General features: G+C 40.5%; 3 protein-coding genes across 3 annotated transcripts; 2 read left to right on the top strand and 1 right to left on the bottom strand.

Annotated features, from left to right (window-relative positions):
* Positions 1 to 2,897: 2,897 nt before the first annotated feature.
* Positions 2,898 to 4,991, bottom strand: LOC145816701 (uncharacterized). Its single transcript, XM_082912600.1, has 3 exons — positions 4,508 to 4,991; positions 4,211 to 4,388; positions 2,898 to 3,540 (listed from the first exon to the last, which is right to left on the bottom strand). Exons 1-3 carry the CDS (start codon positions 4,989 to 4,991, stop codon positions 2,898 to 2,900), a joined length of 1,305 nt encoding a protein of 434 aa, XP_082768726.1.
* Positions 4,992 to 8,938: 3,947 nt separating this feature from the next.
* Positions 8,939 to 9,938, top strand: LOC114286215 (uncharacterized). The gene is made up of 2 exons (XM_028229340.2): positions 8,939 to 9,031; positions 9,588 to 9,938. The coding sequence occupies exons 1-2, from the start codon at positions 8,939 to 8,941 to the stop codon at positions 9,936 to 9,938; spliced, it is 444 nt and encodes a 147-aa protein (XP_028085141.2).
* Positions 9,939 to 11,048: 1,110 nt separating this feature from the next.
* LOC145816700 (uncharacterized) lies at positions 11,049 to 11,435 on the top strand. The gene has a single exon (XM_082912599.1). The coding sequence runs from the start codon at positions 11,049 to 11,051 to the stop codon at positions 11,433 to 11,435; it is 387 nt and encodes a 128-aa protein (XP_082768725.1).
* Positions 11,436 to 14,955: the final 3,520 nt, after the last annotated feature.

Here is a 14,955-nt window from a genome sequence, read left to right as displayed (position 1 = left end):
AATGAAGCCTGATTTACAAACCAGTCCATCTACGACTACACCGACGAAGATAGACCAAAATACTCTTGATATAATCAAGAAAACCAAGGCACTGATATTCAAATTAACAAGAAATGAATATAAGAAAATTAGCAGAAACAAAAAGCTAATTTCAGAAAGAGAGAGAGAGAGAGATTGAATTGCAAAGAAGAAAATCTAAATTCTGGGATGAAAGAATATGGTTGAATTGCAGCCTATTTATAGGCTTGGATGCACCTGATCAGAAGGGTCATGTCATTTGATCGCATATCATCAGCTACGGAGCAGATCTGATCGTTGGATCGAACTCTAACAGTGTGGATCTCTCCTTACACCGATAGGTGCAACGACCAGGCACACCCAATCACAATAGGACACCATCTGGACCCTCTAATTGCATGCACGCTCGATCTACGGTCATGATCGCACCGATCAAGTTAAGACACACGATCGTTCGATCGGATGACTCGGTTCACCAACCAATCTGCCACGTGTCGCGCTGACTGTGCTCTACCTATTCCCTGCCACCTCATTACCACACGAACATCTTGATCACGCCACGTCATTGCCACCTAGGTTTCTGTAGCAAATAAAAAAGTGCCTTCATGGCGCCTTGCGCCGATGCGTCCTTGCTAAGTGCAAAGTGCGCCATCAAAGCGCCACATTGCACCATTGTCCATGCCACGAGCGCGCATGTGTGGATGGTGAAGCACCATCCTTGCGGTATGTGTGCAATGCACACAAGCATTCTCCTCACAATTGCATATTCAAAGGAATATTCCCTGAAGCTCTTTATTAGGTGCTTCACTTTTTCTCTTCTTTTCTATGCGGGACAAGTTCCCACAGCTTGTTTATATTTTTCGAAGGAAAATTAGGAAGGTTTTTGAAAACCCAAAAAGTATTTTATTAATTTTAGAAAATTCCCCAATAATCCCCCACCAATTTTCAAAATTCAAGATGATAATTCTTGGTTCACTTGGTAGCCTTATGCATAGGTGAAGGTATCTTACGATTTGAACCATTCACTTAGTGAATACACGTCAAAGTTAGTCAAGATGGCATAGTAGACTTGTCATTGAACTAGCGATCTTGTATGAATAACTGAATATGTCTCATACACAGTACAAGTTACCTTAAGTATTCAAATAGCCGACACATGGATTGTGTCTATATCTTGTTTCATGAGCGCTCTAGAGTCAAGCCCTTGGACATCACAGGAGGCGGCACCACCTCCACACTCATATAGGTAAGCTTACTAAGAGTACCCCTGTATTTATAGTACTCTAACTACCACCATTGTAATCTTATTAAGAGTTAAATAACTCAGCCTCCTTCTTTTTACAGTATAAGTACCAAACATTCTAACTTGGGATGGCAATAAAAATAGAGATCGAGTGTTTGCAATCACGACATATGGTGTACTTTGCTTATTGAACTCAAGGATTTGATGCTTCAAGTGTTGAGTCGAGTTTCCACCAGGAGTGATTTTATACTATATGGGCTTAAGACCCATCCTGTTTGATGTTTTCTACACCAAATCCCTTGCAAGGCCTTTTGTTAAAGGATCAGCAAAATTTTGACTTGACTTTACATAATCAATTGTAATCACAAATTTTGTGGTTAACTACCTGACATAACTATGTCTTAGTCTTATATGCCTGGACTTTCCATTATACACTTGGCTATAAGCCCGTGATAGGGTTCCCACACTATCACAATGCAAAGCTATTGGTGGCATAGGTTTTTGCCAAAGATTAATCTCTAACAAGTTTCTTAGCCACTCTGTTTTTTGCTACAAGAAGCCAATGCTACAAACTCAGCTACCATAGTTAAGTCTATAATGCATGTCTGCTTTTTAGATCCCCAGAAGATAGCTCCACATCCAAGAGTGAAAATCCAACCACTTGTAGAAGAATGATCCTCATGGTTAGTTATCCAACTAGCGTCCGTGATTCCATCTAGTACCGCTGGATACCCACTATAGACTATTCCATAGTCCATAGTTTTCTTCAAGTATTTTAATAACTCGGTTCACCGCATGCCAATGCATACTACTAGGGTTACAAGTATATCTACTAAGTTTCCCTACTCCCAATGCAATGTCGGGTCTGGTGCAAGTCATTGCATACATCAAGCTACCTATCACTTGAGAATATAACAACTGGTCAACAACCTTACTAGTATTATAGGATACAACTTCATATTTAAATCAAAAGGTGTTGACATGGGTGCACTGGGTAAGGATCAGATTATTACTTTCTCTCGTAATCCTTATACCCAAAATAACATCAACTAAGCCCATGTCTTTCATATTGAAGCTAGATGACAAAAAAATTTAGTACTTTCAATGACATCATTGTCAATACCAAAAATAAGCATGTCATTTACATACAAGCATATGATTACACCTATTGTACCAGTGAACTTACTATACGCACACTTGTCAGATTCATGTATCCTAAACCCATTTGATAATGTGACCTTATCAAATTTCTCATGCCATTGTTTTGGAGCTTGTTTCAATCCATAGAGTGACTTGATGATCTTACACACTTTCTGTTCTTGACCTTTTACAACAAACCCTTCTAGTTGTTGCATATAGATTTCTTCATCTAACTCTCTATTTAGGAAAGCGGTCTTCACATTCATTTGATGGATCTCAAGCTTGTAGATTGAAGCTAGGGCAATTAATACTCTAATGGTTGAGATTCTCACCACTAGAGCATATGTATCGAAATAATCAATACCCTCTTTTTGAGAAAAACCCTTCCAACCAATCTCGCTTTGAACTTATCAATTGTGCCATCAGCTTTCATTTTCCTTTTGAAAATCCATTTACAACCGATAGGTTTGGAACCAGGTGGCAAAACAACAAGTTCCTAGGTATTGTTATCCATGATAGAATCTATTTCATCATTTATTGCTTCTTTCCAGAAAACAATATCTTGAGACTTCATAGCCTCCTCAAATGTCGGTGGATCCGAGTCCACTGTCAGTGAGATCATTGTTTGCTTGCAATGAGCTTCCCTAGTTCTTTCCACAAGGTAAATAATGAAATCAGGACCAAAGGATTTTTCAATCCTAGCCCTTTTACTCCTTGGTTCAAAAGGCTCACTAGGTTCACCGTCTTCTTTGGAAACCAAAGGAGTGGACTCATTTCCTTGATTAGAATCTAATCTTGGAATGGTCGTGAACCTATTTTCGTAAAATACCGCATCACATGATTCAATGATGTTATTTACTTCTATAGAACCATTGGGTTCAATTACTAGAAACCTATAGGCTTTACTATGCATAGCATAGCCAAGGAATATACATTCAATTCCTTTTTCACCTAATTTCTTCCTTTTAAATTCAAACAATCTAACGATTGCTCTATAGCCACAAGTTCTTAAATAACTTAGGTTAGGTATCTTATTCTTCCAAAGCTCATAAGGAGTTACATTCCTTCCTTTAAGAGGAATTCTATTAAGTATATGGCAGGCGGTAAGCAAAGTTTCACCCCAAAATCCATAGCTCAAACTGGAGTTAGAAAGCATAACATGAATCATGTCAGTTAAAGTCCTATTTTTTCTTTCGACTACTCTATTTTGTTGTGGTGTGTAGGGTACATATGTCTCATGAATAACACCAACATTTTCACAAAATTCTGGAACGTGGTATTCACCATCTTTGTCTGACCTAAGTATCTAAATCTTAACATTCAATTGATTTTCTTTTTTTGTTTTAAATATTTTAAATTTATCAAGAACTTCATCTTTAGTATGCAAAAGATATATATGGCAGAACTTAGAAAAATCAACAATAAATGTTACAAAATATTTCTTACCACCCCTAGAAAGGGTAGAATGCATATCACATACATTACTGTGTACAAGTTCAAGCAAAGATGTGGTTCTAGATACTTTAGTAAATAGCATGTGAGTTATTTTAGTTTACATACAGCTTTTACATTTTTCAACCATCTCAATGTCATATGTAGGAATTAAATCTAAATTAACCATGTCATTCATTTTCCTAGTAGTAACACGTCTTAAACGTGAATGCCATAAAAGAAAGAGAATCAACAATATAAACAGAAACTTGTGTATTATTATTAATATTGAGTTTGAACATGCCTTGATACAAATAACCCTTCCCAACAAAAATTCCACCCATAGACAGGACAAATTTGTTCGACTCAAAGACTAACTTGAAGCCATGCCTATTTAGCAGGCCTCCAGATACAAGATTTTTCCTGACATCAGGTACTTGATACACATCACTAAGCATCAAAACTTTTCCTGAAGTGAACTCCAGATCCACCTTTCTATTGCCCTTAATAGCAGCAGTTGAAGAGTTCCCCATGTAGAGAACTGTTCCATCTCTCACTGGTTCATAAGTGGTGAAGAGGTTCTTGTCGTTGCAGGTACATGTCTTATCGCTTCTGAGTCGATCCACCAGCCTCTAGCATTCTAGACCATGTTTGGTTTCTTCTTGCATGACCAACATTCATTCTTAAAATGTCTAGGCTTGCCAAAATGCCAACAAGCGCCTTTGATCTTCTTAAAGTCCTTGTTGGATTGAGATCTATTGTGCTTGTACTTCCCTTTGTTGGATCTATTGCCATCATCCACCATGTGGACCTTGGAACCTTGAGTCCTTTGATTATCCTTACTTTCAAGAACTCTTGACTTTTCCTCTACATGGAGGTGTTGAGCCAATTCTTCCAAAGTAAGATCTTCCTTCTTGTGTTTTAGGCTTTTCTTATAATCTTTCCAATAAGATGGCAAGTTTTCTATTATAGAAGATACAACAATAGACTCATCCATATTAATTTTCTTTTGTTGAAATTGACTAAGAATATGTTGTATCTCATGCAACTGTTCCATGATGGGTTTATGATCTACCTTAACATAATGCATAAAATTACTAACAAGAAATTTCTTACTGGTAGCATCTTTGTGAGATACTTGGATTGCAATGTGTCCCATAGTTCTTTCGTAGTCTCTATATGTTATACACATCGAACAGTGAGTCCTATAGCGCATTCAGAATGTGTCCCTTGCAGATGTAGTCATTATTTTCCCACTTAGTCCTAGTCCGAGTCTGGGCCACCGTCTCGTCCTCTTGTTCCTCTAGATATGGCTTAGTCAGTACATAGACCACGTTGATAATGGTTATGAGGAAATGAAGCTTCTTTTGCCAGCATAAAAAATTTCCTCCATCGAACCGATCCAACTTCATAAAATCTTGAGTCATGTGTTGGAGTGATCTCACCATAATATTGTCTGTATATTGTTGGAACTTTGAGATGTTGTGATCGTCTGATTCTTCAAGAACCTCCTTCCAGATGATTGCATTCTGATAACAAAATTTATGCTTGAAGTTGCGTTACGATGTCGCTTTCCTAAAGACAATATTTGCCCCCACCAAATGGTGTGTATCGAGTTAACAGCAAATCTGCCTCTAGGATACAATAAAGCCTGATCTACAGATCAATCTATCTACAGCTACATAGACGAAGATAGACCAGAATACTCTTGATATAATGAAGAAAACCAAGACACTGATATTCAAATTAGTAAGAAATGAATATCAAAAAATTAGCAGAAATAGAAAGCTAATTTTAGAGAGAGAGAGAGAGAGATTGAATTGCAGAGAAGAAAATCTAAATTTTGGGATGAATGAATATGGCTGAATCACAGCCAATTTATAGGCTTGGATGCACCTGATCAGAAGGGTCATGTCCCTTGATTGCATTTCATCAGCTATGGAGCATATTTGACCATTGGATCGAACTCTAACAGTGTAGATCTCTCCTTACACCAATAGGTGCAATGACTAGACACACCCCGTCACGATCGGACACCATTTGGAACATCCGATTGCGCACATTAGACGCACGACTATTTGATTAGATGGCTTGGTTCACCAACTGATCTGCCACGTGTGAAGCTAACTATGATCCACCTGATTCCTGCCACCTCACCGCCACACGAACGCCACATTGCACCACTGCCCATGCCACGCGCACTCGTGTTGATGGTGTGAAGCACCATCCTTGCAGTGTGTGCAATGCACACAAGCATTTTCCCCACAATTGCATATTCAAATGAATATTCCCTACAGCTCTTTATTAGGTGCTTCACTTTTTCTCCTCTTTCCTATGTGGGACAAGTTCCCATAGCTTGTTTCTACTTTCTTAAGGAAAACTAGGAAGGTTTTGAAATCCCAAAAAATCTTTTATTAATTTTAGAAAATTCCCCATGCATAAAGGAAGAGGACTTATATGCAAGAAAAATTAAAATTACAACGATTAGAATTAGGATGTCAACTAACACATTTGTGATGAGTGAATTATTTATTAACTAAAACATAGATCTTTATTAATATGTTATCACTTGCGTGAGTCTTATTTCTTGTGTATTTATTAGGGTTTCTCTCTCCCACTTTGAAAGTTTCTTTGTATTAATTATGTGTTGTATTGAATTTAATCTTTATTTTTATAATTATAATTCATCAGGTTTCATTGTAATATCATATTTATGAATGAAAATAAAAAAATAAATTAATAAATGTTTCAAATGGCTTTCTTTACTTGGGTATTAAATAAATTTAGAAATAATTTTTCAAAATATCTACGTACCCAGAATGGGTACCAGAAATTGACCCAGATTTTTGGGTGTGTGATGGAGATTAAATAATGTATTGTATGGTCTACACATAGAATAAATTTGGACATGACCCTTTGCAAAAACTATTTAATTTTCTCATGTAAAATCTGGAGTTAACTTAATTTGACTAACTTAGATAACTGAACTTCCTATTTTGAACATAAAATTTCCAACACCCACATGATGGCCGATCTATAGCCTATGCTTTGATATCAAAAGGTAACACCCCGAAACTAGGGGTTTTATAAATTAAAAAGTAAATGACAATAAGGACATTTTCCAAGAAAATATTACACATTTACCTTAATTCCAAAATAAAGGTCTTTTCGAATAGGTACAATAGAACTGCTAGCCTTCCCCAAATAATAAAATAAATAAATAATATCAGCTGAAAACAAACCCCATCCGGTTCTAGCTGCAACTGAACTAGAAACAGAAACAAAAAAAAACCCCACCCATTTGGGGCTTGTGGTTTGTGTAGGAAGCTTACATTATATGGTTTGTGTGGAAAGCTTACACTATAATTTATTTATTTTTAGATGTAGAATACAACTTATGAAAACTTAATCTAATAGAGATATGTATTTAATAGGTCTTAGAAATTAGAATTGTTGGTGGAGTTGGTTGAATATTGGTATAATATATCCCTTCACACCAAGGCAAGTAGTCATATGCTCCTGTACATGTATAAACTTACACAGATATTATTAAATTGAAACCACGCTAGTTTTTATTGGTAACAACATAACCAACCAAGCAAAACATTATATATATATATATATATATATATATATATTGTGGGAGCCGAATAATCACAATGGTTGACGGACCAATAGGCCTATTTGGGAGAAGGGGGCCGTAGACAAGTCGGCTAAAAAATGGACAACTTGGCTATTTTCTAGGCCCAACCAACGTGAGATGGGCCGGCTATAAGTCGGCCTTTGAAAGGCATATCTTGGAAGAACCTCGCTGAATATACTAAGATGGTCGAGTAAGTTGAATAGCCCATAGGCCATATGGGGGCCCAATAATGAGATCAAGATGTCTAAAAGGAGGAGGATCGATCAAAGGGAAGTATGTGAAAAATAGTATGTAACTTGTGAAAAAAGTAAGATCAAGCAAAAGTCTAACTTGCTTGTCGGAGTGTGGACTCTGGTACCTCCGACTGGAGTGTTTGTTCTTATTTCAGGTATCGTCTCAAGGATCAAGAAGGGCTATTTAGATTTGAGAGAGTATTTCCAAACCCACTTCACCACAATTGGTGTCGTCTATGCGAATACTCAAGCTCATCTATGACAGACACAACAATTGATCCTTTGCTCATTAAGGATGGTGTTACACCTAGGGCAATGCTTGGTCTGGAAAATACCACCGCACGAAGATCTTTGAACTTTGATCCAATAGCTCCTTCCTTGCCTGCAACCATAGTGCAAGAAACCATGCAGACAATGATAGACCAAGCAAAACAAAATGAACAACAGTTGGAAGATATGGTGGCTAATAATGAACGATTATGTAAAGAACTGACACAGGAGTTAGCAAAGTCCTAATAGCCTGCACCGTCTCATGACCAGGGCTGGTCACCAAAAAAGAAGAGTAATCAAAGGCATCAGCCTCGGAGACAAGAAAGCAATAACACTTTCGATTCACCATCACAAGAGCCTAGGAAAAAGGGGTGAGCTAACACCTCTAGCTCATCTGATGGGAGTCCATATGTGCGGCACAGGAGAGTAAGAGGAGATGACGCTTCGGATGTTGAGGACAGGCATGATCCCTTCATGCGGTGTATTGCGAAAGTTGTTTTGCCAAATAAGTTCAAATCACCGACGTTTACTCTGTATGATGGCAAATCAGATCCTACTAACCACATTCGTCATTACAAGCAGGCTATGACACCACATGCCGATGATGAAGCACTTATGTGCTGGATGTTCCCTGGTAGCTTGTGACCGTTAGCCGTTAGATGGTACTATAAACTTGAACCAGCCTCAGTAAAAAGTTTCCGTCAGCTCCAGAAATCTTTCAAGGCGAGATTCATCACTAATGAGACTCAGCCAAAGCAAGCCGACTCACTCTCAGCAATGCAAATCAAGCCGAACGAGACCCTCCGTGAATATTTGGTGCGCTAGTGGGAGTGCTTCAATTTGGTGGACGATGATTGCAATGATTCCGTCACCATCACCGCTTTTAAGATGAAATTACACCTCGACAGTCCCCTTAGAAGTTTGTTGACTAGACGGACTCCCAAGATAGTCTAGGCCATAATGAAGAAGGTTGAGGAATATTGCAAGGTAGAGGATGATGCTCTCCGTGTCAAAGTCGGACAAAAAGACCTGGAAACGGTGACACCTGCCCTGGTATAGTCGATAAGTATTGCACCACCAGAAAAGAACCCTGAGCTGAGAAGTCAAAGAAAATAAGAAAATTGCCGAGACTCACGCCGATCAAGTGAACAGTATTCACAATGATCGAACGAGCAATATCAAGTGCAGAGTAAACGTCCTAGGTGATCGGACAAGAAATATACGGAGTTGGCCGAGCCGATCAGCAAGATCTTGCCTAAGGTTCAGCATTTACCTTCTTTAAGTGGCCGGCCAAGATAATTGGGCCTTTTGATATAATACGGAGGGATCGACGACGCGAATACCACAAGGATCATGGGCATGAGATCGACAGATGTTACGCTCTGAAGGACCATCTAAAGGAGCTGGTACAAGATGGCCGATTGGCCCAGCATCTCCCCCAAAAGGGCAATCCACCAAACATAATGGCTCTACGACCGGGTTCACCTCCACTTGGGGTGATTCATATAATATACAGTCTTTTGCCGCCAAACAGCGTGCATACGATTCAGCTACAACATGTTCATCCAAGCCGTGCACACCAGCCAAATGACCTCATGTGATCGGCAAGATTAGCTTCGATGATACTGATCTTGAACGGTGGATCTTACCCCAAGATGATGCCCTTGTCATTGAGTTGCACATGAACCGATTCATCGTCAAACGTGTTTTGATTGATCAAGGAAACACCTCAGAGATAATGTACTACAAGACATTCCCTAAGCTCAGTTTCACCGATTCAGACCTCCAGCCAGCAGAATATCCCTTCTTCGACTTTAACGCCAATCTTGAATACCCTATTGGAAAGATCACATTACCAGTGCGCGCAGGCACCAGATCGATTGACATGGAACTTCTGGTTGTCAAGCTTTCATTACCATACAATATAATCATGGGCAGAACCTGGTTGCACGCAATGTAGGCCATACCAAGCACTTACCATCAGCTACTCCGTTTCCCAACACAACACAGCATTGAGCAAATTTGAGGATCTCAGAAGTCGGCAAAGGAATGCTACCTTACGGCCTCGAAAAAAATTCCAAGAGAATTGGAAGTGAACTCGATTCAAGTTTCGAACTGAGAAAGCCTTGAGGATGTTAGACAAACCCCCACAGACAAGTCAACCGAAAATCTCGAATAGATTGGCATCAAAGAGGAGACCAAAAAATTCTTCTTGATTGGCACTAGTCTTGATGCAACTGAGCGACAAGAGCTGGTTTCCTTCTTACTCAACAATGTTGATGTGTTTGCATGGACACCATACGAGATGCTGGGAGTGGACCCCAACATGGCCCAACACCATTTAAATGTCGACCCTAAGGTCAAGCCGATCATTCAGAAGAGTCCCCGATCGGCAACCGAGCATAGTTCGGCCGTGGTCGCCGAAGTTGACAAGCTTTTGGAGGCCGGGGCAATCCGTGAAGTAACTTATCTCACATGGTTGTCCAATACGATGGTGGTAAAGAAGAAAAATGGATCATGGCGTGTATGTGTGGACTTCACTAATTTGAATAAAGCTTGTCCTAAGGACTGCTTCCCTGTGCCCAGAATTGACCAACTAGTAGATGCAACTGCTCATCACCAACACATGAGCTTCTTGGATGCCTACAGAGGATATCACCAAATTGCCATGCATCCGGAAGACCAGGAAAAGACGGCATTCCTCACCCCAAGGGGAACCTACTGTTACAAGGTTATGCCCTTCTAGCTAAAAAATGTTGGGGCAACATATCAGAGGCTTGTCATTACTATGTTCAAAGAACAACTCGGCTGTACTATGGAGGTATATATCAACGGCATGGTAGCAAAATCCAAAGAGAAAAATGCTCACCTAGCCGACTTGGCCATAACTTTCGACATTCTCTAGAAGTATAAGATGAAACTCAATGCCTTAAAGTGTGCATTTGGTATTGGGTCTGGTAAATTCCTCGACTATATTGTAAACCATTGTGGGATAGAGGCCGGTCCAAAGTAGATTATAGCTATCATAGAACTCGACTCACCTTAGTCGACTAAAGAAGTTCAGAAATTGATGGGGATGGTGGCAGCACTCAACAGGTTCATCAGCTGTTCTTCAGATCGATGTAGACCATTTTTCCACACACTTCTACAGGGAAAAGCATTCCAATGGACCCCCGAGTGCCAGACCGCTCTTGATGGATTGAAAACTTATCTCCGTTTCGTATCATTCTTGGCAACTCCATCACCAGGTGATCCGCTTAATTTGTATCTTGCAATATCGGATAGGGTGGTCAGCGCCATATTGTTGAAAAAGGAACTCGGCAAACAAAAGCCCATTTTTTACATCAGCAAAGTGATGGTGGATGTCGAAACACGGTACCTTCCATTAGAAAAGCTCATCTTGGCTTTTATGGTGGCTATCAAGAAATTGATGCACATTTCCAAGCCCATACCATAAAGGTACTAACGGACTATCCTCTCCGATCAGTACTTTGTAATGAAAAATCATTAGGTAGGGTCTTAAAATGGGCTTTAGAACCTGGCCAGTGCAACATTTTGTTTTCGCTTAGAACGACTATCAAAGGACAAGTATTAGCCGACTTTATTGTCGAGTTTACTAGATGCCATGCTGACTTAAAGCCTGAACAGCTAGCCCTCTGGCGTCAACAAGAGTGGAGAATGTATGTCGGGGATATTTGGCAGATGTACTATGATGGATCATCAAACCAGCGTCGCAGCGGGGTAGGAGTAGTAATTATGATCCCCGAAGGCGCAATAATCGGGTAGGCAGTCAAAATTGGTTTCGATGCGTCCAATAATGAGGCCGAATATGAAGCACTATTAGTTGGCCTCTGTAACGCACTTCACTTGGGCGCCAAAAGATTACAAGTTTTCTGTGACTCAAAATTGGTCATCAATCAATTGAAAGGAGAGTATGCGGCCAAAAATAACCGAATGGTAGGACCTATGAAAAAGGCAAATTCTTTGCTAATAAAGTTTGACCACCACGTGCTGAGCTAGATTACCCGTGATCAGAATACTCATGCTGATGCCCTTGCTTGTTTGGCTTCTGCTATTAATTCGGAAATAAAGTGAACCATCGAAATGGGATTCATCTCAGAGCCGAGTATCAATGCCCATGAGCCCGTTCACATCAACATCATTGACTCAAGATCGAGTTGGATGGATCCCATCACCGTGTTTCTTTCCTCCGAACAACTCCAGGCGGATAAGAAAGAAGCCCACAAGCTGCAGAATAAGGCCCTTTGATACTATCTTGCACAAGTCAATGTAATGCTCTCACTTTTCACACTCTGTTCGCTGCTCACTCTTTTACTGCTGAATGCCCCTTCGTGGTTCGAGCGATGTCTATTTAAAGAGGTCGTGGGCCCCATAAATGCCTATTGACCCTATTTAAAGATGCAACGATTACGACGCGCCCGTGGCCTTCTCCTCCTCCATATTTGTTCGGCGTCCACCCTACGTGTTCAACTGGGGCAAGGGAAGATATATGAATCAATTTGGTTTGTTTTGTATTCTACGTTATTCGGCATCCATCCTACGTGTTCAATGGGCAAGGACAGATATATGAATCCATTCGGCTTATAAAGGCTTGACCGAATTAAAACACTGCCCTACATGACCACTAAAGTTCCTTAAGCTTGTTTTGTATTCTACGTTATTCGGTATCCACCCTACGTGTTCAACTGGGGCAAGGGCAGATATATGAATCTATTCGACTTATAAAGGCTTGGCCGAATTAAAACACTGCCCCACTTGACCACTGAAGTTTCTTGAGCTTGTTTTGCATTCTACGTTATTCAACGTCCATCCTACGTGTTCAACTGGGGCAAGGGTAGATATATGAATCTATTCAGCTTATAAAGGCTTGGCCGAATTAAAACACTGCAAAACAATGCCCCACTTGACCACTGAATTGCCTTATGATGAACTTGTTTTGATTTATGCCTATTTATTCGGCAACTGGCTTATCGAAGTTTCGACTAGCGTTTATCTCAAGTGCCTTATGTGAACTTGTTTTGATTTATACCTATTTATTTGGCAGCTGCCTTATTGAAGTTTTGGTTATTATTTATTTATTCGACAATCTTTGATCACAAGATATTTTCATCAACAAAACAGGCATAAGCATTAACAGAATGAGCATTTTCATTGATGAACTGAACAAGTACATTAATCACTTTATAAATGAAAACGGCCCTAATACAAAACAAAATTAGAAAAATGACAGAAAATATAAACAAAACAACAAGAGGGGTCCTGGCACTACATGTCTTCTTGGCTTCAAGGCTCCTTCTTAGGGTTCGATTCCAGCGGTTCAACTACCAACTGCTCGTAGGGAATCAACTAATCAAGAGTCACCTTAGCGGCTACCTGAGCTTTGAGCCAGCCATGCTTAAAGCCTCAATTCTCAAACTTCAAGGCTTCATCTACATACAGCTCCTTGGCCGCAAGCTCTCTGGCAACAAATGCTTTGGACGCGTCTGCCTTAGCGAGCTCCTTCGCCTTCTTTGTCTCCTCGAGGTTGAAATTTAGTTTTGTGATCTCTTCTTTGGCCAACTTCAGGGTGTCGTCTGTCAGGTTTTCCCTTTCTTTAGTGGCCCTCCGAAGCAGATCAGCGTGTTTGGCTTTTCTTCTTCGGCAGTAGCCCTCGCTTGCTCTTCTTCTGTCCTCTTGGCTTCAACCTCGACCCTCATTGTCACCACCGCCAAGTCAGCTATAGCTGCTGTGGCCTTAATTTTCTCCTCTTCAACTTGAGCATTGAGAATGCTGAGTTTCTCTACAGCATCGCAATATCGCCGTCTAACAAAAACAATGAAGACACGTTAGTCGGCATGGAAATTGAAAATTTGTTTTAGCAAAGTGTTACTTACCAGTATAGCTGACTGAGTTGCCAAAGAAATTGAAGCCACATCCGGCTCAGCTCGGAATGTAGCCTTGTCTGCTGCAAAAGAGAGCGCTGAGGCCACAGTAAGAGCCATGTCAGGATTTTTGATGGTTGACCCACTGCTGGGAACCAATGCACTCTTCATCCTTGGCTGGATGATGAATGGCCTGGTCAAATCAGACAAAGGCGCTGCCACTCGGGGCCGTTTATCGATCGGTTCCTTTGACAACTCGGCAATGGTCTCGGCGAGACATTTCTTCCCTCTTTGTTCGGCTCCTGAGACTTTAGTTTGCTGTTGGTCAGTAGCCGAATTGGCCACAACAATTTCACGGGTCATTTCTTCTAGAACAACAAACAGAGGGGGAGCTTCTTGGCTCTCCCCAACACTATCGGCTCTCTTCCTTGCCTCTAACTTTTTGGCATTTCTTCTTCTCATAAATTGGGCAAGGGATTCTCTGCCCGTCTCCTCATATTTGGCCGTAAGTAAATCTTCCAAATCAACAAAGATGTCTTTCTCTGGGAAAGCTAAAGCTACTCGGTCAGAAGTGGAGAGAAGGACAGTGTGATGGTCAGGGCTGATTTGCTCAAAGGCCAATTCGATCTACCTGTTAAGCTCCTACTCCTCTAAACGACTTTCTAATCCAACGTCTTCGCCGAGCATGTTGGACTGACTCGGCTCCTCAACGTCTTCACCACTTTGTTCGCTAACATCTGAACCCTCAAGACCAATATCCCTTAAGCTCTTGAAGTTAGGGAATATAAGTGCAGTAAATTGTCGTTCGCCTCTTGGCACTGGGATGTGGTCTGTAGTTGAGAAAGTGGAATATGTTGGGTTGTACTTCAAAAGAATGTCAGTGGCGTGCCCCTATCCTTGAAGATTTGCACACCTTTTGTATTTGAGGACCGTGTTTACTTGGGCAAGAACGACTTCGTCTGCCAACGTGAGTGCTCTTTCTAAATCGTTGCCTGCACAAAAAGAATGGTCAGCAAATAGAATTTAAGTCGAATGAATCATTTAAACAGAGAACAAGTCTATTCGGCCACTTGGCTCACCTTTCCATCTAGGCGC

This window comes from Camellia sinensis, unplaced genomic scaffold (genome assembly GCF_055761805.1).
Source record: "Camellia sinensis isolate YWXY unplaced genomic scaffold, ASM5576180v1 Unanchor4, whole genome shotgun sequence".
NCBI classification, from domain to species: Eukaryota; Viridiplantae; Streptophyta; class Magnoliopsida; order Ericales; family Theaceae; genus Camellia; species Camellia sinensis.
Note: the sequence above shows the minus strand (reverse complement) of the source record. Positions and strands in the feature narration are given on the sequence as shown.